The 27107-nt window shown below is 41.9% G+C and overlaps 1 protein-coding gene across 1 annotated transcript; it reads left to right on the top strand.

The window, feature by feature from the left end:
• The first annotated feature begins 601 nt into the window (after positions 1-601).
• TOM1L1 (target of myb1 like 1 membrane trafficking protein) lies at positions 602-26824 on the top strand. The gene is made up of 15 exons (XM_086762109.1): positions 602-680; positions 839-923; positions 3190-3268; positions 9295-9444; positions 9879-9998; positions 11458-11565; positions 12248-12364; positions 16509-16642; positions 19073-19133; positions 20558-20672; positions 22732-22828; positions 23344-23404; positions 24246-24333; positions 24624-24696; positions 25638-26824. Exons 1-15 carry the CDS (start codon positions 623-625, stop codon positions 25699-25701), a joined length of 1410 nt encoding a protein of 469 aa, XP_086618235.1. The 5' UTR covers positions 602-622; the 3' UTR covers positions 25702-26824.
• Positions 26825-27107: the final 283 nt, after the last annotated feature.

Genomic DNA, 27107 nt, shown 5'->3' with positions numbered 1-27107 from the left:
GAACAGATCCGGGGGCGGGGAGGGGGAGTGAGTGTGCAAGGCAGGGTTTTTTTTCCCCCTTCCGCTGAAGTTAAGGTAGGTTTCCAAGTCACAGGTGCCGAGAGGCAGGTTGGAGCGCTGGGTAGGTCCGACCCAGGTGTTTCTGGGCTTTGCCTTACGAAATGCCAAATTTCTCGTGGTTTCAGCTATTGACTCCGGTTTAGGAGACGGCTGAGGGAACTGGGGGGTCCCGTCACACGTTAAACACGAGCCGACGAGCAGGAATGACGTGGTTATGTGATCCCGCGTGGAGATCAGTGAGGTGCTTCGGGTCCGGGACGGGGGTGTGGGGGGCTGGCCCGTCCGCGAGGCACAGCCGTCAGGGGCCGGGCTGCCGGGAACCCCAGGCGGGCAGCCCTCCGGCGGGGCCGCGCCCCCGTCCAAACCCCGCCCGCGGCCGAGCGGGGCCGCTCACCACGGCGGCGGTGGGGCCCGCGGGGGCGGCGCTGCCCGCCCGGCCCGCACGTGATCCGCAGCGAGGAGCCGCGACGGCACCTGGAGGCGGCTCCGCCCCAGTCCCAGGAAGGGAGCGGCCGGATCCGGCGGGACGGGACAGGGCTGCGGGACCCCGCCGGCAGCGGCCATGGCTTTCGGGAAGGCTCCGAAGGACCCTTTCAGCAGCGCCGTGGGCAGCCTGGTCGGTGAGTAACGCGGGGGCGCCGCGTCCCGCCCTGCCCCGCAGCCCGCGCGCCCGAGGGGAGCCGGGGGGGCGCCGTTTCCCACCCGGGCCGTGAGGGGAGCGGCGGGACGGTGCCTCCCCGCTCTTCCCGCCCGGACCGGCTGCCCTTGGTCTTTTCAGAGCGGGCGACGTTCGGAGCGCTGCAGACGGAGGAGTGGGGACAGTTCATGCACATCTGCGACGTGATCAACGCGACGGAGGAGGGGTGAGCGGGCAGGGGGCTGCGGGCGCGGGGTGGGGACATCCCGCCGTCGGAGGGCCCGGCGGTGCCGCGACCTGTCCCCCTCTGTGGGAAATGCAAACAGCCGCGTTTTGGTGTCGGAGGCGGCAGAAGCGTTGCTCGAGGGCCGGGCAAAATCGAGCAGGCGGGGTACGACGCGTATGTGAAGTTACCCAAAACGAAATAGCAGCAGGGAGCAGCTATCTTTCCTTCCTAGGGCAGAGTTTTGCTGTCTCAGTGCCTTTTGCTCAGCTGTCAGGACTTGTAGGCCCTTCCCCACAGACGAGCGCTAGAGAAAGGCAGTGATGTAGGTTTGTCACCCCAGTCCAGCATGTTTTGTGTAACTTGTACTGCTTGTCAAGCCAAGCAGGTGCCCCCGTGCTCTGCAAAACCCAGCCTGGAAAAAGACCTTCAGCTTTTTGTTTGTCTACAACACTGTTTAAAACTCTGTGCTTTTTAACTTAATAAGAGTTTTGCACTGTGCAGTTTCTCAGCCAGCCTACACCACAGCAGGAGCGATTCCCTGGCTGGGTTTCTGTTCGGCGGGATCCTTCCCGTCAGCGTGTGTACTGCGGCTTGCGGGACAGAGGTGGTCTTTTACTCAGAACGGCCACATTCTGGTTTGCTCAGCCGCTTGCGGCTTTGTGCTTCCTTGTTTCCACCTGTAAAAGGGGAAGAAGGAAATTTGTTCTCGTGTTAAGATCAACTTCAGCGTTGCATTGCAAGAACTCTCTGCTAGCATTGACATGTTTTAACACCAGCTGGAGAACTCTCTCCAGGAAATGAGGTATGCCTTAGTTTCTGCACGAGTATCTTCTTTTATATCAGCTTTTCCTTCCTTCCGTTTTTTTGGATCCCACACTCCCCATGGCTCTTAGAGCTTGGAATGTCAGTAATAACTCCCTGCTGGTCATTGCCATAAGCAACAACATGCTTTGACCCTCAGTGTTAGCTTTTATGTGGCGCTTCAATGCAATAGAGCTTTTTTTTTTTAATAAAGTATTTCCTCTTGTGCACAGCTGATGCTTACAGAGGAACTCCTTATAACTTTCTTGTAGGCAACTGCTGCTAGTCCTAGTCTGTAACAGGATACTGGGAACAGCAGAATTGCTGTACCTAATTAGGCAAATAGTTATTTTAATGCAGTATCCAGCTCCTGACCAGAGCATTTCCAGATGCTTCAGTGAGAGAAGCAGGAGTGCAATAATAGTAGTACAGCTTTCCACAAGGGAAAGTTTTCCTCTCTGCTCTTGTGCTCCCGTCTGTCACTTGATGCTCTACTGGTATGACTGGGTATGATATAGGATTAAGAAAAATAGAGAAATCTCTTGATTTTTTTTTCTGATGAAGTGCAACAACATTTCAAACTGAAAAATGTACTAATGGTGAATAGCTATTTAATTTCATTGGCTTTGAAATATTTTCAACAAAGATGTCTTTTTTTCTCATTGGAACATCATATTTGTGCCTATTTTAGATTGTAGAGAGATCTTAAAGAAACTTTAGGACATTCTGTTTTTGTTGATCGTGAGCATTGAGCTGGCCCTAATAATTGTGCACTATAGATAGCCCGTACTAATCAGGCAAAACTGTTTCCCGCACGTGATAAGCTCGATACCGCCTTCCACCCTCTTCCTCCTAGATAGAGAGTTAAAAGGTAGGAGGTGTATATATAGAAATCAAAATGACTGGGCTGGAAATGCCACTATCTCTGGAGTGGAATGTGTTGTCCATCCGTACATGGTAATTACTCAGATGAGTTAAAAGCATCCTGCGATTATAAGATTGGAAGTTAGCCAAGACACCCCTGCTCCTGACAGCACTCCCAAGGGAATATTTTTTAATTGCATCATACATGGAAAATAGGTACCAGTCAACTCTTGATACAGCTGCCAGTTGTTATTCCCTTTCAGAGCAATAAAAGCTAGATAAGTAAATCTATTGTACAGCACCAAAACAATATAATTTTGGATGAGACTTTGCAGAGGATAATAACTTTATTTCTCTGCACAAGTCTCTGGAGTAACACGCGTAACAAACCTGATTCATTGCTTTGTTACTTTAGCTCAATGCTGGAGTGATTTTGCTGAAATCAATGGGGCAATTGCTCTAGTTTTGTGTGGGTGTAAATACAGGGATGAGTTTGGTCCCATATCTCAGGCTGATATTTTTTTGCTCTTGGATTAAGTTATGAACTAGAAAACCAGTCTAGCTTCACTGGTAACTTTTTCTACTTAATTTCTTGTCACAGGCCTAAAGATGCAGTTAAAGCGCTGAAGAAAAAGCTCTCCAAAAACTGTAACCATAAGGAGATCAGGCTTACCCTGTCTGTAAGTACAGCTATATTTATATTAATTAGACACTAAGAAGGAGAACATTTTAAACGATAAGGTGGTATGCAAATTATCACTGACACAACTCTCCAGGATGTTTTCTGTCTTTGTTGTTTGTGTGTACAGCACTACCACAGTGCAGATCAGACAGTTTGCTGGTGTTCCATAGAGTCCTGGGTGACGCAAATTCATAAACTTATTGTTGCAGTTTTGCATTTTTTTTTTAAACCTGTACTATGTAAAAGTAGCACAGTTGTTATTTACTCCGGTGCCTGTCCCTCTGTGAGTGCCCCACCTGCTTGTGAAAGATACAGAGGTTGGGATATTACATAAAAGCTACATTTGACCATTGCATTACTCACCTTGTGTGATCTTAGTTAAACTAAGCGTGGTATGCAGCGTGGTGGAATGTGCAGTACCTGTTTTGTAGAGGTAAGTGTTACCACGTATGTACGAGAAACTTGAATGAAAGGGTAACGTTGACGAGTTAAGCAAGGGAGCAAGACACGGGGTAAGCCACATAAGGTTCAGATGTTATGATTAAAGGTTGGAGAGGCTGGGAGTATCCTCATTTGGGATAACCTGACCTCCAGAATCTGACAGTGTTTCTGAACTATCCCAGATTTTGGGGAAGTGTTGTGATTTCAGTCAATGTAAGATTTAGTGGAGTATGTTAACAGAGTTCTCTGTTTTCCTTAACACTGATGATGTAGGTGGTAGCAGAAAGTGCTAAGACTGCCGAAAGTGCAGAGTTTCCCACCTGAATTACTCTAGACTAACAATAGTGCACCTGTGGGAAGAATCATACCATTCGTATTTTAAGTAGTTGAAGATTTGCGTCTTTCATTATTTGTCTAGAAGTATTTTCTTTACAGTTTCCTTTTCTGAGGTTGTAAAGGCCTGTCTGTGTTACGCTGAGTACTATTATTCAGGGGTTTGGTATTTGTTGTGCAAAATCATTATCTATATTAATACGTGCTGAGAAGTGATTAGGGAAGATAGGCGATTGATAGTGTCAAATTGTAGGTCACTTAGCAGTTGCCCAAGTGTCTCCTGACAAGTTAGAGATGCAGATAAATGTTTTAAACGTACCAATGTATACCTTCAGCTCGTTCATTTCCTCACTTCTTTCCTGGCTTCCTCCCTCACTGTCTCATGAGTCACCTTTTGGTGTGTTCTATGTGTTTGCATAACAGAAACACTCAGTTTCCGCTGTAATCGCAATCCCTGTATCAGATCTGCTTTCTTTCTCCTGCAGTCTTTGTGCACCTCAGTCCTTTCCTGAACATCTAACGCGGTCAACTGGAGTTGTGATAACCCGCTGTTTAGATTTAAGAGCCTTTCACTGGATATTTACTCTGCAGGTATAGCCAAGGTGACATTGTAGCTTAGCTCTTAAGAACATAAAAGTGGGAGAAGGATCTTGTTCCAGGTGTATCCAGGGAAGAACTTTATCACATTTACCTGGAAACACGGTGTATTTGCACGCAGGTGGAGTGTGCACCAGGTTTCAGTTGTGCTTGGAGTTCACCACTTTCTCACAGGCTCTTCGCCGTTCCAGGCCCCTTTCTCGTGTCTCGTGGGTCTCACCCACTCCCACGTATGCGTGTAACCATGCCTGCCGGGCAATTGCATCCTTTTGACCCAGCTTCTGTTTTCTGACTGCTGATTTCTTCTCCTTGAGTTCCTTTTTTTATACATATAAATATATTTTTAATTTTCTTCTTAATAAGTGCCAGCCTTTCCTCTGAGTCTCTTCCTGCTTTTGTTCTTACGTAAGAGCTTCCATCTTTACCTTTCCCTCTGCCTCTGGCTCCTGTCCTTTTTCTGGTTTTCGACCAGTACTGCCATCGGTTTAGCCTGTGTAAAACCTTTCCTTTGATGACCTCAGTGCTGACCAGGTATGACTTTTAACTCCATTGCTCCCAAATCAGTCTATGCGCTGTATCTTCTGGGTTTATGTTCCTGATTGCCTTGATGGAATTGTTCGTATTTCCCATTTTGAAATGCTTAGATTGGAACGGCAAACCATTGCAAATGGAAACACAGAATTTATTTTCATTTCCTAAAATACAAGCCCTCCCTCATGCAAATCTTACCTGTAAAAAATTGTTTTTCTCCCAAATTACTGCAAAAATAAGGGCTCTTATTTGATGAACTGTAAGTTATTGTCTGTATTTTCTAGAGTAAATGTGGTCTTCCAGCTTTTAAGACTCTACATCAAATAGCCTCTCCTACCTACATTAGGTGCAATTAAGAAGTCAACAGATCTACAAATCACTTTTCTTTTGAAATGTGCTTTGATCCACTTATATTTACTCAACCCTGAAATTCTGGAATTTAGTCTTTCTAATGAAACTGCTTAAGGAGCTTATTCCCAGAGAATACACACAGAGTGAAATGTAAAAGTCTTCCTCTGGTAACACAACTGCACACAATAGCCTTTATTGAGTACCTAACATCAAGATGTGTTAAATTTCAACAGTGTCTTCCTCCTCCTGGCTCGTAGATGCTTTTTTATTTACTTGGAGGAAGAAAGGTGAGTGCCAGCTGTATAATGTGTTGACTGGGGCTTGACTTCACGTGCTCTGATCTGGTGAAGTTACCTGCTGCGTGTGAAGTCACGTGGACTGGGGTGTGTGCGTGTCAGGCCGTGCGGTTGCTTCATGCACGGTCTTTGATAAAGCCAGGAGACCAGGGTTGGCAGTGATGATGTCAAAATGGGAGTGAAGAGGATTAGAACTTCTAGGCAGAAATCCAACAGAGTGTGTATGTGTTACTTGACTCCTGATTAGTAATAGACTTTGGATACATAACCTCTGTTTGTGTAGTGAACGCTGAGACACCTTTCAGTTCTCTCTAGATCTCCCTTGGTTTTGTAAAGCGTTTACTGCAGTGCCCCAGTTCTGGTGCCTGTAAGGGCTTAGGAACTCAGCAGCACGTGGGGAAGCAGTTTATTGAATGTGTCTGCCGCCGTGCTTGTGTCTACATGCAAAGCAACGGGCAGAAATTTAAGATGGGATTATGGTTTCATTTCTGCATTATGTTGTTGGAAAATACTTTAAAGGAAGTCATTGGTTAGATTTAAATTTCACAGTTTGTTTTTTTTGCCTTAGGCTTTTTTTCTGTTTTTCCTTTTAATATTTTCTAAGTTTTCACATGTAAAAAAAATTTAGCATGGCAAATGTGGCCTTCAGATTTTCCTTTGTTAAATTAACATTTCACAAAGCAGAAGATGTAAAAAACCAAAAACGTGAGAGACCTTTCCAGCTCCTCAATCAAAAAAGTCCTAGCCAGTTCTGTTACACTTTATGGTATATATGGGTAAAGAGGAAAAGAAAAGGACATTGAGTGGGAGCAAAAGACTTTCATATTTTGGTGGCTTTTATAATTTGAAATATTAAAGACTTCTGAAAAACTATTTTTGAAATGTAGAATCTTGGTTAAGTCTACATAGCTGCTATGCTGTAATTGATGAATGGCACCTGAAAAAACTGCTTGTACAGGTTTCTCCTAAATGCTGGCCCTTGCAAGTAGTGTCTTGCTGTCAAAAACTCCACTGGGTAGACATCAGCGTGTGCTTAGTAGAGCATAATCCTGGAGGTGGGTTAATGACTTGTTCCCTTTGAGCTGGAAATACGAAGAAGCAAACTGTTCCATCTGTGTTTTCTTGCATTTGCTGTAGGTCTGAGAAGCGTCCATCACAACCTACGTCCGTTCATTACAGCTTTATGGACCATACTTGGCTGCTTTAGATGAGCAGATGGTCCTACTGAATTCTGAGTGAGGTCTCTGTTGATGAGACATGTAGTTGACTTAGTTATGCCCACTAATTTCTCCCCTTTTTGTTTCTGCCTTACAGTTTGTCTTCACCTCTGTTCAGATGCCTTTTATCCTTTTAGTTTTGTGTTGCTGTCATGTGAACCAGAGGGCTTTGGTTGTGTGATTTGCCTTCCTTTTCGCTCAGTGCAGATCTCTTCTCAGTTAGGTGTCTGGTATCAGCTAGTCTGGAACATAGCAGCTCTGTCAGTTCCAACAGTTCTCAGATCCCGCGTGTCATTTAGCGGAAGCTTCATGGTTTGGTTGAAGCTAATTTGTCTATTCTATTACTAAAGCTTGTTTCTGTTGAGATTCCATTGTGGAGCAGTGGTTAACTTGGCCACCTTGGATCTATTCATTCCAATGGAGGTGCTTGGGAAGGTGACCTCCTATTTGCAGTCATAAATAACCATATTGAAGTTCTAGTGAAAGGTGTTATTAGCTTGAAAGTGGCTTGTTCCTGAATGGTCCAGTTAAAAATAATTTAAGTCAAATTTTTGTTTTTCTTACACTAGCTTAGCTTCACTCTGAGTGAGTGGGCTGGACCGGCATAATTGAGTGGAGAATCTAGCCCATTAGTTCCGTACTTACGTTCAGAGGGCAAATACTCAGTCCTTTAAGTAGGGAATTAATAATAGGAAGTAGCATACCAAATTTCCCATGCACTGTGTTGAAAATGTTTTACACGCACCACCTTTGAAGTACTGCACAGGCAAATGACTTGGTTTATTAGCATATGTTTTATGTGCGCTTTCAAATGAAAAATAATTATTTGAGCGAAGATTTCTTTTTTTTTTTTTTTGTAATTATCTCTGTTAGTTTTTTGCACAGCAGTCTGCCAGTGTCCCTTTGTTCTACCCTGTTTTCATTTCAGCAATATGTTTTCTTCTGGTCTTAAACCTCTTCTCCCATACACTCCTGATCACACTGGGAGAAAAATTCCCAAGTCCTGAGGCTAGAAAATGAGTTACTAAAATGATTTCAACTTAGTCAAATGTAGTCTGCTCTGAATAGGAGAGTATATTTAACCTACTTTTATAAAGATTACTATAGCATCCTTTAAAATCTGTGTATCCTTTTGGGAATATTGCCTGTCTATTGCATGATTCAGGGGAAGTTTTGTCTCAAAACCCATGAAATTTTGCAGACTTTTATTAATTTCTATCCTTTGCTTTCACCTTTCCATCTTCTCTCTTAAATTGGGAGGGAAAGTAAAGATACAGTTGAAGAGCAAAAAGCACAAAAGCACACGAGTGACCATTTTTTGTCTACATGGGACGTTGTAGTCCTGTGGTTGATGTCCAGTTTCGAGCCAGGCAAGATGAGTTCTGGTCCTGGTCCTGAACCTGACCTGACTGACCCCAGTTTCCTATCAAGACTTGTAGTGGCCTGATTTCAGGTGACTGGGACATACTGCCAGCTTTTGATATCTCTTCTGTAAAACGGGAATTGTAATCGACCAGCTCCAGGTGTAGAAGGGAGAGGTATTATGTCATTATCCCATGCTGCTGTATTTGACAGGGCAGACGTGTTGCTCGCCGGGATCCCACTCTGAGCTTTTCAAGCAGAGTTTTGGAAGTAGACTTCTTTGATGAAGATAAATCTGACAATTGGAACAATTCAGCTATTCTGTCTAAAGTCGATGTGACCTTTAAAATGTGTGGAGAAATTGTACTCCGAGTTGTTGAATTTGTTCTTTTCTATTTTTTCATTAGTCTCTCACTTACAGGACAGATTAGAAGAGAGGCACTTAGTAATCTTATTTTCTTCTCTTGTAGAGCTCTTCAGAATCTGTCAGACCAGGGTGCCTATGTGCTAGGCAGTGATTTAATTCTGTTACTGAATCTGTACAAGTGGTGTTTTAAGCTGTGGACAGATTTCATGCTGTTAAGGTATAGTATGTTCAGTAACCGCTGTGACACGGAAACAAGCGTGATCATGCTTCTCTGTTAAATACAGCGTAACTCTGGCTGACACATTTCATTTTGTATTGTGTAGGTGTAACAGTGCACACAGGGAGCTACTGTTTTTCTGTAGTAACCTCATCAGGCATTCGAGTGAGATAGCTGGCAATAATCTGTTCGTATCTGTACTTTCCCCATAACACCTTGGAACAAGTTAAACAGAAGGAAACAAAAGCAGTCAAGTAGGGTTTTTTTTTTTTCCCCTAATATCTGTGTAACAGAAGCTTTTTGTGTGTGCAGCTGCTTGAAATGTGTATAGAGAACTGTGGCCCAAGGTTCCAGTCATTAGTTGTGAAGAAAGATTTCTGTAAAGACAAGCTGGTGAAACTGCTGAATCCAAGATACAATCTGCCGATTGACATGCAGGAGAAAATCTTGACCTTTGTCATGGTAAGTCTAGAGTAAACAGTAAGTGTGTGTGTCTCTGCTATGTAGTAAACTATATATTTAATGATGCCGCCCACTTCTGTACTGTAACATACTGATAGAAACCTCTTCCCGGAGCAGACTGTGTTCTTGCTGCTCCTGCTTCGCGCAGAAGTAGCACAGACTGGAAGATAAAGGGAGGGAACTGGAAAACTGCCGGCCTCCACCTTTTATATTCCCCTTCCAGCCTGTGTATGTGCTCCCTCTGTGGCTGCACTTAGCAAGCAGGATGAGAGGTAACTGGGGAGCTTTCGTGGTTCCTGCTGCTTTGAGTGGAGTTAGCTGGGGTGGATGGAGGGAATGACCTGCCTTTAGGACCACGTGTTTTAGAAGCGCTTGTCTGACCCGCTGGCTGTCCATTTCTGTGACTGTTACCGTTCCTGTTATTTCACAACTAGACCTGGGCCCGAGGCTTCCAAGGAATGGTGGATGTGAGCGAAGTAAAAGAAGTTTATCTAGAATTGCTGAAGAAAGGAGTGGAGTTTCCATCTTCTGACACCAGCAAAGGGGGACCTAAGGTGGGGATACATAAGGATACTTCATTAGCCATTGTAAATCAGAAAAAGAATGTGTTAATTGCATGAGCTCTGTAGACAAAGAAGATGTGTTTGTTTTGTTTTGTTTTGTTTTTTTTTAATTTAAATGCTCCAGGGCAGAATATGACCAACCTACTTAAGCATGTGAGCAGGAATCAGTTTCAATTATAACAGCTAAGATAACAACAAAGAAACCTGGCCTATGTAGTAGTTTCTTTATTTTATTTCAAACCACAGATTAGTGTGTAAAGCATTTGGACATGCTGTTTACCTCAAAATGAATGAGAGCTGAGTGCTCCAAACTTGTCAACTTTTGAAAGCCTCAACTAAAATGAGCAGGATTTTCACCACGACATACACTATTCAGAATTATGAGCATTATTTATCTTTAAAATTAAACCAAGAGAGGTAGAAATCTATAAGAAAAGATTATTGTCTATATTTCTCCAGCTGTTTGCACAGCCTGTACACAATAAGCATTATTTAAGCGTATGTCATAGGTAACATTGTGTAGCATTTAGGACATTAAGTGTAAGTATGGCTTGGGCATTGGACATCAGCTGAAAATACAGTACATGTTTTTAAAGTCATTCTTTCCAGATTTTTTTTTCTATTAGAAGAGTGTTCAGAAGAGTTTTAGGAAGTGTGAAAGCCATTCACCAATGAGTGGAACCTTGCAATTACAGAATTAGAGGTCTATAATCAGTGCAGACAAGAATGATTCAGATTTATCCTGAGTTTGATTTGATGATTGAATAGTGGAGTGTACAAAAGCTTATGTATTTAAAGAGTGTTTGAAGAAGGCGTGTGGAGAATGCTCTCAATAGACAATATTTTTTTTCTCACCATATACAGTATAGACGATTCTGTCTACCATGTGTATCTGCCAGTTAAAATCAGTGACAAACCTTCTGTTGCTCTCAGCAACAGCAGAGCTGAACATAATTTTTAGCTGCAAGTGAAGCCTTCTGCAGATAGTGTTCTGGCTTTTTGATTCAGAAGGCCTTTGTAGTTCGTCTTCCGTGGGGACCCAGGCTTAACCCCCCACGCTTTCCACTGCTTCCAAGTGTGATTGCATTCTAAGCTATCCTTCATTGTTAAATTGCAGTGGCACTTTGGGAAGGATTCTTGGCTGTTAGATGGCTTAGGAGCTCAAGGAGGTAGCCTGTTCTTAGCCATTCCCACTTTATCTTGTGATGGAATTTGCTTGCAAACCCATTTAAAAGATATTTTAATTCCAAGCCTCATTTCATTACAAAATAGCTATTAGATTTATTCTTGTAAATAGACCTTGCTCAACAAATTCCCTGGGAGCATTGATTATGAGAAAGCTAATGCCCAGTTGTGTAGTCTGACAAAGATGCTTTATAGCTGTCTCATCTGGAGGTGTACTTCAGTTCTTTTGTTAAGCCCAAGCTGTGCTGTTTTTGTCTTTCCGCAGGCTTCATCTCAGGCTTCTACAAAGTCATCACCATCTTCTGCAAGTCCTGCAAAACGCTCTTTACTGCCTCTTCCCGTGGGCCCGACATTGTTGTTAACTCCTGAGCAGGTGCAGTACTACAGGTTTAGAGGGGAGCGGGTCCACTTGAAACACTCTGGTAATTTGTGATTTTTGGCAACCTGGATGGGTAGACCACTGGAGGGGACAGTCAGTTCAAGTGGCATGGTTCTATATTCATGGTTTTAGGTTCATCCACCTGAAGATGTTTTAGATGGTGATACGCGAAAGCAAAGTAGGCAGAAGTGAGTTCAGTAAATGGCAGGCTGCAGCCCAGCCAGAAAGTGGAATCATTTACTCACGCGTGAGAATGTCTAATTATGTCTTACGATGTTGTCATGCAAATTGATGAAAGTTACTTCAAAGGTAAGTGAGAATGCGATACTGTTGCATAAGGCTTGTGTGAAGAGATTATTCTAAAAAGCAGAAAGGAATGGATGCTTCACTTTCATTCCTGCTTGGGCTGTAGGTAACTAAGCAGAGTAACAGGAACATTAGTGAGAGGGATTAACTGTAAGGAAAATGAGTGGTACTATCAGACTTGGATCTTAGTGTGATTGCACATCTAAAAGCTGAGCTAATTCCATTCATTTTCATGGCGTGTCACCAGCGTAAAATAGTGCTAATTAGGCCCGTATTATAGCTAATGGGGAAGAAAGTAGGGATTAGAGGTAGGAATTATTCTGCTCACTCTGTTCACCTACACAATGTTCTGTCCTGTTGAACTCAACAGATTGGGAAACTGTACAGTGAACTGGATATGGCAAAAATGAACGTTAGAGTCATGTCATCAATATTAAAAGAAAATGTTCCTGGCTCTGAAAATCCAGATGATATGAATCTTTTACAGGTATGTGATAATTCATTGATATGGGCTATTGGTTTGGTTTGGTCAAAGGTTAAATATGTTACATGCTTTCTTCTAACATCTGGATTCAGATTGCCAAATGGAATCCAACAACATCTCTGCTTTTGCTCAGCTTTCTCTTGTCGCCTTTGCCTTCCCTTGACATCTACATAGTCAGGAAAGGACGATATCGCTTGCAATGCAAATTTCAGCTCTAGGGAATTCCAAGGGCAAAGGAATTTCATAATGGAGCATCCTTGGTTAAGCATGTTTGTCAAACAGCCCCGAGAACATTCCAGTTGAACGCAGTTGCCTTCTGGGAAAATAGATGATGACACAGTCTCTCTCTCATATCCGTCCTGAAGTTTTCAGTGCTCTCTGTGTTATTACCAGTACCTTACAGGCAGACTGAAGGCTAGTGAAGAATGTGAAGCATTGGTTTTATGTGCGTGACTTCAGAGATTGACAGCTTGCTCTGCTGTAGATGAATCCACACGCTCTTAAAGTGTAGCCTGAAGGAAGCGTGCTGCAGTAGCCCAGTTCACATTTGAACATACAGACCTTCCTTCTATGATGTAATCTCTTCTACTTGCTCATGCTGTATTTTTCTATTTTAGAAATTGAAAATGCAGTATTACGTCAGCGTTTCAGTAGTGACCTGTGTCACTGGACGTTTTTCTGTTCCGTATTGTCTGCAAGAATTGAAAAAGCTTATCACATTCTGCTGTTTCTAGACTTACCTCGGAACTTCTATGATAAGGAAGCGTTTTTGGTAATTTGTCAGCATTAAATGTGTTGGAGAGCTGATCTAATTTCTGAAAGCTTTTGGTGTGCTGCTTTTGCCTGGTGGAGAATTTTTCCTTTGCAAGGAACCCTTACTGGGTGCTGTTGGTTTGCCTTCAAGGTCGTGCTGTTCAGCTGTGTCCATTTACAGACTGGCTCACACCTGGAGTGAGATATGGAGAAACAGCAGTAGTTTGCCACTGTCTCTCATCTTTAATGGCAGACAGGGCTGCTGGTCTGGAGGAACCAGGCAGGAGACAGATGCAGTCTCTTAGTGGTTTTTCCTCCCCTGGAAATTCCTCGCATCTCCAACACTGTCTCTTTTGCAGAGATCTCTGGAGCTGTATGTCCAAGGAGGAAGGGCATGTAAGCAGGGATCTGAGCAGAGCAGACTTTTTACACAGTAGAGTGCAGAGGGCTTGCTTTGCCTGCACTGAAGGATTGAGTTGTACCAGCAACACCACTTAAGTAACTAATCTATGGCTGTTCTGTGGACAATACTTTACTTCTATAGTGCTGCTGCCGTCAAGGTTGCCAAGGTGCAAACTCACCTTGATGATTTAACCAACCAGTGAGCGATACCCCGGGTAGGAGAATGCACTGGTTTAGTATACTTGGCCACCTCCGTCCAGTCTGTGACAAGATAAGTATTTCTGGCTGTGAAACAGGAAAAGTAGGTCTTTCGTTTCCTGTTTCCTACTCTGGCCCTTCTGCGTGTGGGCGCAAGAGATGAGCTTGCCCACAGTAAACCAGTGGATTCTTATTGACGCTCCCAGTAATAAAATTGTTGGCAAAAGTTTGAGGACAGGGTGTGGAGTTCCCATTTGTGGAGGAGTGACTAAAAACTCATTCCTTCTGTGTTAATTTCACTGTTGTTCTCTCTGTTCTTTTCACCTGTGTGCTGAGTGGTATGAAGCATCAAGCATGCCTAGCCCATTCCTTTGACAATGTTTAATGTTCCCTTTTGTTTGTGGCTCTTGTTGCTTGGATTAGGCTTTTGTTGTCAGAGAACAAAGTGGTTTACTAAAAGAGCTGCTTGTTTAGGCTTTAAGTGAGTTGCAGACATTAATTTCGGTCGTTCTGAGTATCTGGAGTCTCCATAAAAAGCTGTAACAGGGTACGCGCCGTGCAGTGTATTTTCCGTTCTGTAGCTTCATTAGTGGCTAGGCTCCTCCCTTCCTCCACCCTGTTTTGGACAAAGCTTAAGATCGCAGATCTCACTTGAAGTATTGTGCTGACTAGTAAGAGTAGTTAAAGAACAGCTACAGCTCAGTATCGGCCAAAAAGAGTAACGAAATGTGGTGGTTTAGCCCGGATCACCACACAGTTTCTTATTCACCCTCCCCCTACCCAGTGGGATGGGGGAGAGAAATTGGGAAGAAAGGAAAACTCGTGGGTTGAGATAAAAACAGTTTACTAAAAACACTAAAAACTACAAAGCTAAAAGGATATAAGGATATTAATGTCTACAAAATATACAAAATGAACAATGTACAATTTCTCACCACCCGATGTCCGAATGACCGACGCAGCCCATCCTGAGCAGCGATCACAGGAACAACGCCGAGCAGCAAGCAAAAGTGGAGAGCAAGCTAGCAAGGGAGAGGGAACGATGCCAGCAAGCAAGAGAGAAGAAAAGAATGCCAAGGGTGCCCAAACGGATACCCGACAAGAATGTCCAAAAAGAAAAGGAATACCAGAAAATGATGCCCCCTCCCATGGGCAACCCCCACTTATATACTGAGCATGACATTTATGGCATGGAATACTCTCTTTGGCCAGTTTGGATCAATTATTCTGTCTGTCTTTCGCCCAGCTTCCCGCATCTGCATGTTAACGAGACTTAGAAAGCCAGACAGTGTCCTTGGTCTCATTAACAACAACTCGTATCATCAGAATGTTTTTATCAACATTCTTCACACATGAAATCCAAAACACACCGGCTACTGAGAAGAAAATTAACTCCATCCCTGCTGAAACCAGGACACGAAATTTTGTACTGGATAGTGAATAGACCAACTTGATGGACATGTAGGAATTTGAGTCCAGGTCATGAACTGCTGAGAATTAGCACAGATTCATTGGAATCACTGGTGGTTGTTACACCAGCTGGTAGTCCATCATTGTAAAACTCCAGTTTTCAAAACATGAGAGTGCGTGCATCATTGTGGGTAGGAGCAAAAACCTAGCAAATCCGTGCTTGAAATGCCTGTCTCAATTTCCTTCTCTAATGAGTATTGGTATTTACAAAGAAGCTGGTGTGCCTGTATTATGGAGTCAGAAGAAATACACATTTTTTTTTTTTATGCGGATGAGGTAGTAAAGTGTGGAGAGGTTTAAAATTTAATTACAGACATTAAACTGAATACATTTTTGGTTTATCCTGGGCTATGAAGATACAGTACTGAAGGTACAGTACCCTCTAATCCTTATGCAGAATTGGCAAAGGGGTGCAAAACTTCTTTTACATAAATGAAATTGTTTATTTACATGATGTATATGTTTTTTGAAGAAAAATCGGATCATTCTGAAAATAACACCAGAGCAATTTATGAATAGCAATGTGCAAATAGAGTAATTTTTTCTCTCCTTTGTTTTTTGGGGGTTTTTTTCCCTTGAGTAGAGCCGGACAGCATTTGCAAATGCAGTGGAGGAAAAAAAAAACCATTGAGTTAAAGTTCCTGTTGCTAAAGAATTTGTTCCTTTGAACATGGAAAATCTGCAGGGGAAGGGAATATAAATAAACTATCTTCCATTTCAGCTGGCAGTAATGCAGAATTCTACTGGTAAGCTCTTGTACTTCTGCTCTCAGCTGATTCTGCTAGGTTTGTGTTGCTTTCTCAAAAAGTGCATGGATTAAGTACATCCAAACTTCCCCACTTAGAGGAATAGTTAGAGCTGTGATTTAGACTGCTGTTGTCTTTTCTTCCAGCAGATGTTGAACGGATCACGTTCATTACATGCATGCGAAGTATCCTGCTGAGTTTAATCAGCTTCAAACAGGATCAAACCAAGTTTGCTCTGCATCACCCAGAGGGGTCTTGGTTATTTTGCAATTTGTAATTTAGACTTTGGAGACAGATATCTCTTCAGAAATAAAGGCAGGTCAAGAGGTGGAGATCTGGTAGGGGTAGAAGTGCTGAGTGTGACGATAGGTGTTGTCAGCCTGCCTTGCAGAGATCAAAGACATGAAAATTACGCTATTTGCAATGTTTGGTATGTGTGCGGTTTGTATAAATTGAGGAATGTTACCCATGAGTCCGCAGCGCCCAAGTGTCTTATTCTTCTCCAGAACTGACAAATTGGGAGAGCACAGTTACAATTTTTTTTTTTTTTTTTTTTTTTTCTTCTCTGCCTTGAGCAGAAACTGTATAAGACTTGTCGGATGATGCAGGAGAGGATCATGGAATTGTTGGTGACAGTGGAGAATGAAGATGTAGTTGTTGAGTTAATACAAGTAAATGAAGATCTGAATAATGTCCTCCTGGGACATGAGAGGTAAGTACAGGGCCTCTCTCCTCACATTTAGTATCCTAACTGAATAAGCGCGTTTAATGGACACAGGTGGTCCCTACATCTGATGTCGATCCTTCACAAGGAGACAGATTTTATCCTTAAATCCAGAAAAGCAAAATGATTGTGAAAAGAGAAAATTATTTATTTGCCTTCCCTTAAACACTTCAGAAACGGTTCATAAAGGTAGTTAGAAAACCCTTGGAATGGGATAGAAGAAGTTAACAGTATAAATGGGGAAATCAGGTGGAGGCATGTAAGCAAAAACCACTTTCAGATTTGATGTTCCTTTCCAGCAGTGCCCAGTGAATTTGTCATCAGTCTGCTACAAACCCTTTGGTACTGGTGGTGGTCCTTATCTCTGTTAAGTGTATATGCTTCCAGGAAAGAATACTTATTCTCCTTTCTAAACAACTTTGACAGCTTTACTGCAGAAATCGGCCATGGAATAGCATTCTGCCTCATTACATGCTTAAGAGCGTCGCTTGCTTTTCACAGCTGGGTTGAAACACGCTGTTTTACTTGTCTTACAGCAGAAAATGTCTCTTTCTTTCACACATGGAAGCACTGCAATACTTGCATTGGCATCCTGTGTTATTTCTCTGTTGTGTCATTGGTAGCATGACTGGATGCTAGCAAAACTGAAATTAATTTTAAATTCGGCATTTCCAGTATTATCTCCCAAAACATCACAGTGGATATTCTCATGGAGAATACTGTGGTTTAGCAGGAACTAGCCTTCCGTGTTAAGTTATCTCCTCTGTGTCTAAGAAATGTTCTAGAAATCGTTACACATCAAGCGCAATGGTTCATGATTAAATTTAGCAAATTTTGAGAGCATAGTTATCTTTTCTTTTTTGCACTGAAAATATCACTCGTTCTTCTAAGTGTCATGGCACAAACTTTAGGCCTAATCTTGACAACATTTAGTTTTCGTTTATCCTTAAACCTTACGTCTACAGCAGTGTTAGCATATTTTGCAGTAACTGCCTTGAAAGAATTGTGTGCTCACTTCTTGCTTTAGGAAGTTTTTCATTTGAGTAAAGCAAAACGAGAATTCTGTTCAGCTTCTGTGAATCCGCTGAAGTCAGATGTGGGGTTACAGTTTTGTTATGACTGAATACTGACAAGGCCAAGAACCTCTTAAACTATGAAGAGTAGCTTGAGGGTATAATTCAGTAAATTCCTTATGAAATACTCACCTGGTGATTGACGAAGCAATTAATTGGCCAACGTGAAACTGGACAGAAAACTACTGCATTGTAGTAGTATCATGTTATGTTTTATATATAATGACCCTTCCTGAGTGCCGATGCGTCGCATTTTAGAGTTGCTGAGTATTAAAATGTGTTTGGTTAATGTTTGTTGCAGAAGATCTGTTTATTGGAACTCTCTCCGAACGATGAGATGCGTAAAGGACAAACTGATTTTAACTAGCTGCATCTGTTTCGTGCTGTGTGTATTGTTTGAAGACAAGTCATGCTGCATTCTCTGTTTCTGGTTATTAACACAGAGTCCAAATTAAATCAGGAGCAATCAGCGTTGTGCAATAAACTGGCCTCGTGTGTGTCACAATGACCCCCTCTAGTGGCTTTAACAACTTCTTGGCTCTTCCTGTAACTGGGATAAATATTTATGTTCTGCAGTTGGAAAGGGATTTTTTTCTTCTGTTTCTCCCTGCACACATACTGTCTCTGTGGCCCTCACCAGTGTGGTGACTCGGAATAGCAGATGCAGCTGTGTAGACAGTCTTCTGTCTATGCCACTTAGGGCTCTCACTTCTGAAACGGGTTGACGTTACAGGTCCTGAATTTCACTTGACTGGGTCTCCTCTGGACCCACTGCACCACTGTTGTGACTCCCAGTACATAAATATTTATGCAGGTGGATTTTCTGGTTTCCTTTTTTAAAAAAAAATATTTCAAATCCCTGAACTAATGAGAGGGCTGTGTCCCAGAGTAGGCGTGTGACTTGTCCTGAGATGACATGAGGGAATGTGGGGACTTGTGAGGACAGAAGGCTTCCTCGGACTCAGTTGGAAGAGTGTTCTGGTCAGAAGGAGCCAGATTTGGCACAGCACGTGTTCACAGTTACCTATCTGGTAGGAACAGAGGCAAAGTTCATTGTTAGCTGTGCCTTGCTTTTGTTTTGGAAGAAACAGATGGCTGTCTTCAAAGGTGAGCCCACAAGCAACCAACTGGTGTTCGTATAGGTGATCGGAGGACCATGGCCCTGCAGTAGAGGCAGGCAAATTGCTAGTGCAGAGACAAGCGCCCCAGAGAAGAATGCCTGTAGTGCTTGTTTGCCGCTCTGGAGTCTTTTGATCGTCAAACTTTGGTTACAACTGGTTTCATATTCTTAGGAGTGACATGACAGAAATGTCAGAATGAACATCTAACTCTGCAACTTCAACAGGTTCTCTCGAAACAGAGTTCGGTTTTTGGAGAATCAGAGAATACAACGCGAACGCACAGAGGTGAGTGAACTTGTGAACTGCAGGACTGTAAACTTTCCTTTTTCTGTTCATTGTGAAAAATACTCTCTTGATATACACAGAATTTTATTGTCCAGTAGAGAGGTACAGGAGACTCCAGGCTGATGCTACTCTTGTTGATTTTCCTAAAGTCTCACTTGCAGAATTTCATGCAAATTCATGTAACTGAAGTAGCAAATAATGCCAAATGTAAGATGGAAGCTGGGTCAGGAAAAATTAGATCCATCCAAATGCTAGTTTATTACCTCTACAGCTAAGCACTATTATCTGCCGTATACAAAATGAGGAACCGTAATGTTTCTTTTCATTTGTTCTCTGTTAAGCATTTATGGACTAAATACTATTACACTATCAGAATTCACTTTTACTGATGTTTCTTTTTCTGAGTCAAAACTTCTTTTGAATTTTGAATAATGGCTTGTAGCAATTTTTTAATGGCTATCCTGTATTGATTGATAATTATGGTTGTTAATTATATAGCCCCAAGTAGCTTTGCACATGTTTCAGCTTCTGCTAAACCATAATTGTGTAGTCATCTAGGACTCAATGTGAAAATGACTGCATTGTGAATGCTGAAATACAGCTGACAATTAGTGAAAAAAAAGGTGGAAGACTATCTTGTTGTCCTTGAAAAGCTGCTATTTCTGCATTCTGGTTATGTAGGTGGATGTTTTTGCTTGATGGATGCACTGTTGGATTAGTTAATATTCCAAATGATGCAGTCTGTGTATTTTTATATTATTCAAGGGTCTCCAAATGTAAAATACAACCTTTTTTTTTTTTTTTTTTTTTTTTTTAATCTGGTGGGACCAAACCTGTATGATTCAAGCATGTGGATTTATTAAAATATTTGATTGGCTACTTTTTTAAATTCTAACACATTCACGGGAGAAACAAAGGGAACCCTTTTCTGTGTCCTAGGAAATATTGTTGCGATTTTGCACTTTTCCTATCCAAAACAGGACTGAAAAAAATTAATCTCTGAAATATACATCAAATATCAATAACACAGCTGAGTAGCATGAAAATAATTGTACAGGATCAATCAGAACATCGATATCAAACCTGTATCTAAACAAGTTCATGATTCCTTTTCAGAATTGAATCTGTTCTGTTTCCTACTTTGGGATTGTTTTCCTCAATTTTTTTGATATAGCAACCTAGCTGAAACTGATCTTTCTTGGAAGGCATTTTGTGTTTCATTAGCTATCTTTCACACACACACATTAAAAATCCTTTTCTTCTTTCATACTTGCCAATTTTAAATATTGTTATTTTAAAAATTCATATGCTCTGAAAATAGCAATTTGTTTATACAAGTTCCTTTTTAAAAAAAGAAAAAAACAAACCAAAAAAAAACCCACAAAAAAAAACCCAAACAACTTTATTCCTTTCCAAATGTTAAGCTGTACAGGAAACAGCCATCTGCTCCCTCAAGTGATCTACTTGACCTCTCCGTAGATTCTCCATCTCCTGTGTCAGCAGTGGTGAAAACTGACTCTGCGGTTCCTTCAGGCCTTAGTAAGTGATGGATGCGTGTTTCCCTTGCAGTCTGGTTTCCTAAAGCAAACTAACAAGAGCTTAGCAGAGGAATCAAGAAGCTCCCTGTAGACCGAAACAAAGACAATCCTTCACTTTAAAGGATGTTCCTTAAATCTCCTGAAAAGGAGAACTGGTGTATGTATATAGGAAGAAAATGTAAGATACTATAAGGTTCCCTGTAATTTGGTTACAGTGGAAGCAATAATATTTTTCCCCTATTACTTAAATCTGAACAGTAGAATCATAGAATCATAGAATAGTTAGAGTTGGAAGGGACCTTCAACGGTCATCTAGTCCAACCCCCCTGCAAGAAGCAGGGACATCCCTGAATAGATCAGGTTGCTCAGAGCCTCATCCAGCCTGGCCTTGAACGATTCCAGGGATGGGGCATCCACCACCTCTCTGGGCAACCTGTTCCAGTGCTCTACAACTCTCATTGTAAACAATTTTTTTCTCATATCTAATCTAAACCTACCTCCTTCTAATTTAAACCCATTACCCCTTGTTCTATCACAACAGGCCCTACTGAACAGCTTCTCCCCATCTTTCCTGTAGGCCCCCTTGAGGTATTGGAAGACCACTATCAGGTCTCCCCGGAGCCTCCTCTTCTCCAGGCTGAACAGCCCCAACTCTCTCAGCCTGTCCTCATAGGAGAGGTGCTCCAGCCCTCTGATCATCTTTGTGGCCCTCCTCTGGACCCTTTCCAACTGGTCCATGTCTTTCTTGTGTTGGGGACTCCAGAACTGGACGCAGTACTCCAGGTGGGGTCTCACCAGGGCAGAGTAGAGGGGCAGAATCACCTCCCTCGACCTGCTGGCCACGCTCCTCTTGATGCAGCCCAGGATGCAGTTGGCCTTCTGGGCCGCAAGGGCGCGTTGCCCACTCATGTTGAACCTCTCGTCTACCAACACTCCCAGGTCTTTCTCCTCAGGGCTGCTCTCGATCCAATCCCCGCCCAGCCTGTATTTGTGCTTGGGATTGCCACGACCCAGATGCAGGACCTTGCACTTGGCCTGGTTGAACTTCATGAGGTTGGCACGGGCCCACCTCTCCAGCCTGTCCAGGTCCCTCTGGATGGCATCCCTCCCTTCCAGCGAGTCGACGGCACCACACAGCTTGGTGTCATCGGCGAACTTGCTGAGGGTGCGCTCTATCCCACTGTCCATGTCGCCGACAAAGATGTTGAACAGGGCCGGGCCCAACACAGACCCCTGAGGGACGCCACTGGTGACCGGTCTCCACTTGGACATTGTGCCGTTGACCACCACTCTCTGAGTGCGGCCATCCAGCCAACTCCTTATCCACCGAGTGGTCCATCCATCGAACCCATGCCTCTCTAGTTTAGAGAGAAGGATGTCGTGCGGGACAGTGTCAAATGCCTTGCACAAGTCCAGGTAGATGATATCTGTTGCCCGTCCCTTGTCCACCGAACATGCTCTGTTTTCTGTTACAATGACTATTGTGGTAGTTGCCTGTTCTGTAGGCTTGGAAGAAAGAAATACAGATCTGCTTTTCTCATGCCCTCTGGATTTTCTAAGTTTTTTCAGGAGGCACTTGGTGTTAGAAGCAGTTCACTCTGAGAAAGGTACTCGTCTCCTCTAACTTTAGACTTCTTTCATAGTCAGAGGAGTGAGTACATCTCCTGACTTCTGTACTCTGAGTTACCGCCTGCAGAAGCCCCTCCTTGTCCACTCCAGGGGAGTCCGTACGCTGAAGTTAAAGGTGCGAATGTCCCCCCAGGAATAAATCCTGTAATTCCATTTTAATCTTTTAGAAATAGTGAAAGGAGTTTTAAGTGGTATCTACCATGTATAGCACTACTGACGTTGTTTTGACATTTTAAAGAGATAAATATATTGCATCTAAAACCTTCTCAGAGTTATTAAAACTTTGCCTTTCATGTGATAAACAGCAGCTCATTTCAGATTCTTTATGTGCCTGCCAAAAGAAACTTTACCCTTTCAGTGTTCGTAGTACAAGTAAGTAACATTTGCTTAATAATGTTTAAATGATCATTAAGTCTCACTTTGAATTTCAGATTGCGTATCTGCGCGCCCTGAAGATAAGAACAGGCATTATCCATCAATTTATCCACAGCTAGAATTAGCAACTGCTACAAAAGCTCAGCAATTCCCGTGAGTAATCTCTTATCAAGAAATGGTAACAGATAACAGAACGTCAGGGGTATTAGTACTCTGTAATTTGTCTAATGAATTTATAGAAAGCTCTGAGAACAGCGATTTACTACTTTTACTCATTAGTCCAGTAAAACAAATGAAAACTACTTGTACACTAGATATTGCTTAATATGCTTAAAAATATGCTTCTTTGGCAGCACTGTTTAGTCATAGACATAAATTTATCTCAACAGTCAAAACATACTTGAGGTATATATGACTTTCTGCTCGAGTGTTGCCAGTGCTGCAGTGAAAGGGAGAAATAGATGAGCTGTACAGGTCAATAAGAAGAGTTTAAGGTAGGAGAGGTGTCCTTGTAGTTCCCTACCTTTTATGTGAATGGGACACCTGGCCATGCTGCTCTCAGCTGTGATGTAAGGTGAAGACAGACCAGCAAAAAAAAATAATGTAACAATCAGAATATACAGTTTTGACAGTTTCTTAGTTACTTTCAATGTATTACTCTCTCCTAGATTTGCAACTGAAGCACAAAACAATAGTGTAAGCAACCCAGCTGGACATTCATATAGCAATGTGAGTAACACTCATGTTCAGAGTAATCATTCTTTGCTGGCAACTGTCAGAATGAGAATGGATTTACCCCAGCTACTGTCCAAATGGGATACAAACGTCTATTCTGTGGCCCCACTCCATACATCAGGGAACAGATGGCCAACTTTCCTCTTTTGATACCACGGGGGCTAATGTGAAAGTGTATTGGATGCAGCAGATTCTCAGGGGAGTTTGCAGAAAGCAGTTGCTGTATTATTTGTGTTTATTCTGTTGCTCTGTGAAGCAAACTGAGATCTCCTCCTGCTGCCATCATGTTACTCTGCTGTATTTCCTGTCTCAAATGAGATACTTTCACCTCCCCTCAAAAAAAACCACCCAAAACAAGAAAAAAAAACAACCCCCAAAAACCCTAAACACTTAAAAATGAAGTACAGTGTAGGACAGATGACAAAACACCTATGACAGAAGGATATGAAGGGGCTTTGCGGTAACGTTATGAATTTGAATGCTGTTCTGTGGTAGGCAGTATGAAATAGAAAAGATAAGAAGCAGTCACCAAGTACACCTGCATATTCCCTGTTTTAAAATGCAAGTGAAAGCAGATACCTGTATTGTGAATACTGCAGTCTTTCAGTCTGTGTAGTGTAACAGGTCACACAGAGGTAAATTATACAAATGTGCTGTAGATTACACTAAAAGATGTTTTGAGGGAATGGAGATTAATTAGATTGATGACTGTTGACCTTAGAATTTACCTGCTATAGTCTGAGAATCTAAAGATAAGTAAGCAGTTAGGTAAGCTAAGTCAAACCAGTTCTCATAGAACAGTCTGTTTACGCACTGTTTTGTTTGGTCTCCATAGTTGGCAACTCTTTTAAGCCCAGTGCCTCTGCATCCAGTAAATCTGCAGGCTGGACGTACTACATCATTAAATGGACTGACACCAGCAGGTAATAAATACTCTGCAGACCACCTAACTTTCATGGAGATGTATTTTTCTCGTTAAAACTTAAGGGCTTTACATAACGGCTATTAAGACGAGGAGCAGCAACAAACTGACAAAATCCCATATTGCTCATGGCTTCTCCTAAACATATCTGTCCGTTTTTAGCAGTTAAAGCAACTTAGATATATAGGACATAATTGCTGCTTTTGGGAAGATATAAAAAAGTAACAAGCAGTAAGCGTGCCTTTTGGTTGTGTTTCCATCTGGATTTATCTGCCTGTCTTTATTCTTCAGCTACATCAAAGAACAAGTCACAGTCACCTCATTACTATGAGATAATGGAATTTGATCCCTTGGCTCCCACTGAGTAAGTAACTTTTAAAATAGATAATATACAGTTTTCTTAGGTGCCAATGGCAAGAAGGCTTCTGAGATGGCATTTTCTGAGTGAGAAAACAGAGCACCAACTAATGGTTGCTAGACGGCAACTGGATTGCTAATGTAAATGAGAGTGGCTGCATTTTGTACATTTTCTTTGAATATTTCTGGCATAACCAATTGAGGAATAAACCCCTATAGCGTGTTAATTGACCGGCATCTGTAAAAATGGTGGAGTAATGCTGTGTCAAAAATTATCTACTAAAATCGTGTTCAGTGATACGAAAAGATGAATAAAACATGGTATGGGTCCTGACACTTCAGCACAGGTAGTTCTGGAGCAGGGTAGCCAAAGCAATTACTGTTCACAGCAATCGTGATTTTTAAGAATGTTGTGCTGCATATCAAGAAAATTTAAATATAAGCTACAAAAGGCAACAGATGCTGGGACTCTCCAGGGGGCCAAATAGTCAGACAGAAAACTAGTACAAAACTAAAGGGGTGGCAGAAGTCTCCTTTCTATTGGTAAATTGCAAAAAATTCGAGACATCTACACAAAACTTATTTCCAAGGAACCATCAAATTCTGAGGTAGAAAAATCTCAACAAAGCTCTATTTATTTTTTTTTTTAACTAGTGCAGTAATTGCATGCCACATGGTATGCTGGCTATTTCCCTTTTGCAGTCCTTTTTCCAAAATTATTTCATCAAAAGTGACAGTGTCCAGACGTGTCTCTGTAAATATATAATCACAGATGCACCACAGGATTGGCTCTTTGTTTCCATGGAAACCAGAACATGCTGCAACTGATGCTGCTCCATGAGGCAAACACTATAAACTCTTGGCAGTGCATGCCTGGGCAGGATTTCATTGGTGCATTTGTCAAAATGAACCAACTGTGATGTAGGAGTCACCTTGTTCTTCTTTCAGAGCTATTTATGAAGAAATTGATGATGTGCTGAAGACAGAAGGTAAAAAGAATACAGAATGCTGAAGGTGGAGGTGAAGTCATCTGCTGAACACGTTATTCTCTGATGCTGGTCCTGCACAGTGCTTCCTGTAGCGTACAAGTGAATAACAGAACAGGTTTTGTATTTTGACACCACAAACAATAAGTATTGCAATACTAAGCTGTGTGGAAGTTGAAGAGTTACTTGGATCTACACCTTGGTAATTTATCCTAAATGTTCAACTGTGTGTTCTTCAAGGTGACTTACATGATCATTTTTAAAGTATTTTTGGGGCTTTCGAAATATTACTTCCAAATTCACCTGTGTATAAAGTAACAGTTGACACCTGACACAAGTAAACAAAAAGGACTCTTGCAACTACAGAAGAAAGCTTTTCTTAAGTTAGCTGTTCCTTTGTATTGCTTTACCCCTTTATGCAACAAACAGAATGTTATATTTACAGAAACTGCAGAATCCAATTTCTGTTTTGGCCTCATTGCTGTCTGTGTTAATCTGCCTATAACCATAGCAGGTTTTCCTATGTAGGACTTTTCTAAAATTTATCCTCTTGATAGATGTCTGCAGACATGCAGTGTTACTTTCCGACATTCATATTCTGAATCCTAAAAGCCCACAATACAGTTGGATTTTTGTCTTGGCAAGCACCTGAGCTGGGACATGAGGTGCTGTCATCCATGCTTAACAGAAAAAAACCTCTGCTTGTTCTGTTGTTGCTTTTATTTACTTAGTAAATATTGGAAGGGGATCAATAATTTCTTTCAATGTTCCTGCCCTGCAGAGATTGCTGTTCTGGTGAAGGAAAAAATAATCATCTACAATGCAGATGAGCAATAGTTATCCATTTATGTTAATCAAGCTGTTTAATCCTGTTAATAACAGTTTTATCTTTTAATAACTAAAGTGCCTTACCTATTTTAATGCTGAATGTAAAATGTGCACTTTAACAAGTATAGTTCTCTGAATTTATAATTGATATAAAATTTGGGAACGTAGTTCATATTCATAGCTGGTAAGCTATTTTTTTTTTGTGAAATACTGCATTTTGAATCTTATGTTAACTGTTTAATTGATAAGAAGCTCTCAGTTGGTTATGCAGTTTTGTAGCATAAAATTCCAAATAAAAGCAAACACTTACTGAGAAGTTAAGCCCCGTATCTTCTGAGTTTTTACTAGATGACACGCGTATTTCATGAAATACCAAATGCAGGTAGTATTGGAGGTACTTGAGTGTGAATCCGTGGTGCTTCATTGCATGGTCAGGAATTTGGCAGCTTGCTGTAGGGCCATTGGAACACCTTACTTCTGTTAAAAAAACAGCCTTGAAGCTTGGGGTTTTTTTTGTAAGCAGAGGTGGAAAGGTAAGCTGCTTTATTATTTTTCCCATCTTATTTGCAATGGTCTGGACAGCAGCCTGAGAAAACAGCTGAAA

This window comes from Chlamydotis macqueenii, chromosome 18 (genome assembly GCF_036417535.1).
Source record: "Chlamydotis macqueenii isolate bChlMac1 chromosome 18, bChlMac1.mat, whole genome shotgun sequence".
Classification (NCBI taxonomy): Eukaryota; Metazoa; Chordata; class Aves; order Otidiformes; family Otididae; genus Chlamydotis; species Chlamydotis macqueenii.
Note: the sequence above shows the minus strand (reverse complement) of the source record. Positions and strands in the feature narration are given on the sequence as shown.